Source organism: Neoarius graeffei, chromosome 24, assembly GCF_027579695.1.
Source record: "Neoarius graeffei isolate fNeoGra1 chromosome 24, fNeoGra1.pri, whole genome shotgun sequence".
In the NCBI taxonomy this organism is placed as follows: Eukaryota; Metazoa; Chordata; class Actinopteri; order Siluriformes; family Ariidae; genus Neoarius; species Neoarius graeffei.
Genome location: NC_083592.1, coordinates 17,509,324 through 17,515,323, shown reverse-complemented (window position 1 = coordinate 17,515,323; position 6,000 = coordinate 17,509,324). Strand labels below are relative to the sequence as shown.

At 40.2% G+C, this 6,000-nt stretch overlaps 1 protein-coding gene across 1 annotated transcript in view; it reads right to left on the bottom strand.

Annotated features, from left to right (window-relative positions):
* Nucleotides 1-212: 212 nt before the first annotated feature.
* Nucleotides 213-6,000, bottom strand: part of usp39 (ubiquitin specific peptidase 39) — a 45,686-nt gene continuing 39,898 nt past the window's right edge. Inside the window, exons 10-13 of the mRNA XM_060906833.1 lie at nt 1,028-1,170; nt 707-842; nt 516-602; nt 213-415 (exon numbers count right to left, since the gene is read on the bottom strand). Coding sequence (XP_060762816.1) covers nt 362-415; nt 516-602; nt 707-842; nt 1,028-1,170 — 420 coding nt within the window. The 3' untranslated portion in view covers nt 213-361. The remainder of the gene's footprint in view (nt 416-515; nt 603-706; nt 843-1,027; nt 1,171-6,000) is intronic.

Here is a 6,000-nt window from a genome sequence, read left to right as displayed (position 1 = left end):
TCTAATTAATCACACACATTTGAATAAAGTCTATTTTGAGGAACCAAAACCCTATTAAATATTAAAACAAGGCTGTAGGTGGGGGTGAATTTTCTTTTGTGTAGAGTTTTTGGCCCAATACTTATTTCCATATTCTTCTGTGATTGTTGGGGGGGGGGGGGGGGGGGGATTACTACCATCACTTCAATGAAAATGGATCAACACACATCGCATGTATTATGAAAATGTTTATTAAAGAAATGTAACCAACCTGCACAGCACTCGCACAGAAATACAAATTAATTGGGGCAAAAATTAATATTACTGAACAGTGAAGGTGAAAATGTGGTCCAGTTCTGGTTTGTCATCGTGTGGTCCATCATCACGCTCCTGTATGGCTGTTTCCATCATCGTCCATTTCTCGTCTCTTCCAGATCTGAAATGCCGCAACATTTACAGTAAAACACATTTCTTCTTTATCAAACTGTCAGTATGTCAACTAACTATGTTTTCAATATACTTTTGATGACACTGACCTGTATGTATGCTTCCGACAGTGTGATCATCTGAGGCAGAATATCAGTTACTTGCAGGTCTTGGAGCTCATACCACTTCCCTGTGCCCTGTGAGGGTTTGGTGTCCAGATTTTAGGCAAACCCTCTCTACACTTAAAAACCACATACACGAACATGAGCTGAACTTGGTCAGATGGTTTAAATGCACTCACATGATGCAGGACATGAATTCTGTATGACCCCTCTGATGGCTTTCCATCATGCACAATGTTGGCTACCAAGTCATAGGTTGTGTTCTTCTCAGTAGCCTGGGCCTCTTCTGTTAGATACTCACGCAGGTCAACATTACTATCAAACATTTACATCAAAATACAGGAGTAAGAAATCAAACAATAAGCAAAAACATTTCCACCCCCAAATTCAGAAAGTAAGCAATTAAACGCTTAAAAATTTATGGATTATACTCAGAAAATGGTGTCAAACTACATGTTGAAGGCTTTTTTTTGTACAAACATCAAAAAGAGAGGGCTCACGTGATGGGGAAATTGACGATGGTGGGATTCTTTTCAACGAAAAAGTTATTCTTGGTGAATCGCTTGATGTAGAAGATGAGGTATGGAGGAAGTCGGGTTAACTGGAACCTTTTGAGGAAGTTTTCTTTGTATGTTTTGTACTCCTGTAAAAAAAAAAAAAAAACACAGAGAGAGAGAACACAAGCAGACTGAATGCATTAAAGAAATTAGTATTTTTATAGTGTTGCTCCTGCAAAGTACTAATGGCTCACGGCTGATTAAATGAATAGAACAGAACAGAACATATGAAGTATGTCACTGGCCCATGGCTGATTAAATGAATAGAACAGTAGCATATTAAGTGAAAGAGATTCGCCACTTCTGATGGAAACAGTTTCAATTCCATCTTAAAGGAATGTTTTGGCAAAATAACAGATTTGCATATTTCTCTCCCATCCCAAACAGTCATGAAATAGGATTGATGTGTTCTCATAAAATTATGTTTTATTCCTCTCATACCACAGCAATTTGCCAAAGCCATCACATGTTTATTTATTAAAACACTGACACATTATCTGTTTATGGCTACTTTTAATATTGTGGAACATTCTAAACAAATTAGTTCTTGCACTTATAGCAGCTCTAGGCTCTTTTTGGCAGCACGGTGGTGAAGTGGTTAGCACTGTCACCTCACAGCAAGAAGGTCCCAGGTTCGATCCCAGTGGTCGACGGGGGCCTTTCTGTGTAGCGTCTGCATGTCCTCCCCGTGTCTGCATGGGTTTCCTCCAGGTGCTCCGGTTTCCCCCACAGTCCAAAGACATGCAGGTTAGGCTATTTGGTGGCTCTAAATTGACCACAGGTGTGAATGGTTGTTTGTTTCAATGTGTTAGCCCTGCGATGACCTGGCCAGGGTGTACCCTGCCTCTTGCCCATAGTCAGCTGGGATGGGCTCCAGCTTGCCCACGACCCTGCACAGGATAAGCGGTTACGGATAATGGATGGATAGTCTTTTTTTTTTCCCTTGTAAAGTGAAGGGGGGGGGACCCCCCCAAAAAAAAACCTTAGCTTGTTCCTGAGAAACTGCAAAGCCCTCTGCCTCCCCATGTTTGAAACATTAAAGGAACAGCTTTATCTCTGACTGTTTCTCCGACACTGGAGACTCCTACCAGGAAGGTTAAACAAACATCTTTTCAGAAATTTTCACCATAGCCATAGATTAGTATACATGGTATTTTCATCATTTTGTGTGTAACACCTGCCATACCACCAAGCCTCTACAAGTTAGCAATCACTATAAAAATAACAACATACTAGAAGGAATGACCAATCAGATTCCAGACTTCAATTGCTGTAGTACAAAACCATTTAGAAGATTCTGGTAAATATCAAGAACATACTGTCCTCACAATAAAAATGTATAAATGTTAAGCCAGTACAGCAATTTGGAATGCCCTGAAAAAGAAAGAAACCACTAGTGTGCCAACAACCAGACACTGAACAGGTCAGCAGTAGTTGAACAGGAAAACAGCAGTTGATACACATTGTGAGAGCGGTGAAGAAAAGGCCAAAAACCAAGTCAGTTTTACCACAGGGCAGGCGTGAAGGTATCAATTTCTAGATAGAGCTGCTCTATTCAAAGAAGACTTCAGGAGCAAAAATATAGAGGCCATACTAAAAGCTAGAAACCATTCATCAGCAGTAAGAACCAGAAGGCCAGATGAGATGAGCTACAAAAGCTCTGGAACCAAGATGTGATGGAAAGGCCAAAATGTAGAAAAAGAAAAGTTCTGCTCATGATCGAAAACATACAAGCTCATCGGTGAAGCATGGTGGAGATAGTGTCACGGTGTGGCAGCAGGGTCGTGTTCAAGCATCACCCACTCTTAAGTATGTTTCAAGTACAGCCCTGCACTCCCGCGGGACCCGACGCAAAGCAGTGCGGCGCGGGACAAATTTTGAAAGCTCATTGCGGGCGCAGGCGGGAGGGGGAGTGCACAATGCGGGAGCGGGCGAGGGAGGTGATAAGCTGCAGTCCCGCTAACTAAAAACGTGCTTAAAATAAAATTTATAAATTATTAATTTATGTCCATCATATATAATTTGTGCTGGATATTTTATTTGGCATTAATAAAAACATTTTAAGATGCCTAAATTTGCGGATGCGTACGTTTCCGATTCCTTTCCGTTCTTCCGTGTTTGAGATCTCCGATCATGGCAGAAGAGCAGAGCTCCTCTAGTGAAGCTCACAGTGCTTCAGAAGTGTGTGCTGCTTTAAAAAGAGGTGCCTGGCAACGCGCACCCTCGCTACGTGTGCTAGGTGAAGGATCGGTCAGTGGAGAGCTCAGCTAAGCTCAGCATGTTTAATTCCCCAAGCCAATGACAAGAACTTTCGTGAGAAATAACGCGAACGTCTGCATCATGCGGGATTTGCGGTCGGGAGCGGGACAAAATATGGCAGGCACGGGCGGGAGCGGGACTGAAAATCATAATTCTTTGCGGGAGCGGGACTGAAAATTCTGTCCCGCGCAGACCTCTAGTTTAAAGCTAGATGGCCTTTCAATTTCATTTATTTAAGAAAAAAAAAAAATCGGTGAAATTTAGTTCCCTCTGAAATTTGGTACTTGTGATACATGTTTATTTCTGTAATATCTCAAAATTAAAAAAAAAAAAAAAAGTGCCAATCTGTGGCTGGGAAGTTATTTAATTTGAGGAGATTCCCTAGCAAATAATGTGCATGAAATTGCTCGCTTCGTGCAGTCAAGCAGACAGAGGAAGTCCGTGCGTGCACACGCAAGTTTACCTTCTTCTATTGGGTTTGACGGTAGCAGACATCCAGTGTTGCATTACTGTCATCTACAGGTTTACCTTGACCGTGCACTGACAGTTATATCATTCTGTCGCTAAACGAACAGCTGATCACACCGAGGTGCTCGCTGACCGTCGGTATTTATTAGTTTGGTCCTGCGTTTCCTTTCCTTCGTAACAGAACGCCTTTTCTTCTCACTTTCCATTACTGCAGTCGGTCTTTCACGTTTCATTTGCACACTCATGTCCTCCATTTTTCTATCCCGTTTCAAATTTATATCCCACAATGCTTTGCGTGAATAGGGAAAAGCCCACCACATGATGTAGTATCTTGAATTGGGTCACGGAAAAAAAAAAACCAGAATTTCAGGCCACATGACCCTAAATTCATTAATTGTTCTATTAAAAATACTAATAAAATTGGAAGTCTGTGATTTGAATTCAGTAGGTCCATTAGACAAAAATAACTGGGTGTCAGGGAAAATTCTTTTTATGACCTACATTTGAAAAATCCGAAAGGCAGTCTACCTTTAATAAAATAATGCTCTCAGGCATTTCAAAATGAACAACAGACTAAATCCTTAACTTATTAGCTTTGTGTGCACATAGGTTCTGAAGAGTCCTCAATCTCAATAAAAACAGCCTAGAATACCATTTTCACAACTTCAAGGGGAACTGAAGTCATTTTTAAACTTGCTTTATTTCTTAATAAAGTCATAAATTAATAAAACGTGTTATTCAATTACGTTTTCGGTTTTATTAACCTTATATCGTGACTCGTATTGGCATATAATATTACACTTCTCAGCCTTTTCGGTTTTTAGCCATGTTGAATGTAGCTCGTATGGTTCACAGCAGGCATCGCTTATCCGCATGGTCTTCACGAGACTTGTGCAAGACTTCAAATGTGAAGTGTCAGCGCTGCCATTTTGAAAACTGTTTACACAGTGGCCAGATCGGCATATCATTCCAATTTAGATTAATTTCGAGATTTGCCAGCTTCATCAGTGATGATTATTCCATATGACTTCGAACCATTGGTTACATGGGGGGAAAAAACAAAACAAAAAAAAAACGCTTTCAGACACTTGTCCGTTGTGCTGGTATTTACGTCATTACTGTCGCACAATTAAAACGTGCCAGATCAGGTAGTTGGTGGGTTTTCAAAATAATAAATACATGCATGTATTTTTGTGATAAATACATATTATACTGAGCACATTTCCTACATTAATCAATACAAAGTACCTGCATCTTTCAGTTTTTTTTAATCAAGGCTGAATACTTTCGTCTTTGCCACTGCCTTTTATTAAATCAGATTTGAGACTTTTAATTTGATTTCTTTCAGCGTGACCACAATGCATGATGGGATATATTGTTTTAGTTAGTGGCCATCGGTTGTACACTACTTTTCGTGATGCATTGTGGGATACTTTGAGTGCACTATATAGGGTGTAAACAATCCTCAAAGGTTTCGGACAGCATTACAAAATGGCGGGAAAACTTCTGGTTTGATTACGTCAGCATTCAAAGGAGGGCGCGCGCGTCTTTTGACAACGTTGGCAGATGTTGGTCACTTTGATTTCCGCTGTACATTTTAACATCCGTCCTACGAAGTCTCACACAGGTCTCAGCAAATCTCGTTTACAGCCATTGCTTTGACATATGGACTGATATTACAACCTCGATTCCAAAAAAGTTGGGACAAAAGTACAAATTGTAAATAAAAACAGAATACAATAATTTACAAATCTCAAAAACTGATATTGTATTCACAATAGAACATAGACAACATATCAAATGTCGAAAGTGAGACATTTTGAAATTTCATGCCAAATATTGGCTCATTTGAAATTTCATGACAGCAACACATCTCAAAAAAGTTGGGACGGGGCAATAAGAGGCTGGAAAAGTTAAAGGTACAAAAAAGGAACAGCTGGAGGACCAAAGTGCAACTCATTAGGTCAATTGGCAATAGGTCATTAACATGACTGGGTATAAAAAGAGCATCTTGGAGTGGCAGCGGCTCTCAGAAGTAAAGATGGGAAGAGGATCACCAATCCCCCTAATTCTGCGCCGACAAATAGTGGAGCAATATCAGAAAGGAGTTCGACAGTAAAATTGCAAAGCATTTGAACGCATCATCTACAGTGCATAATATCATCAAAAGATTCAGATAATCTGGAAGA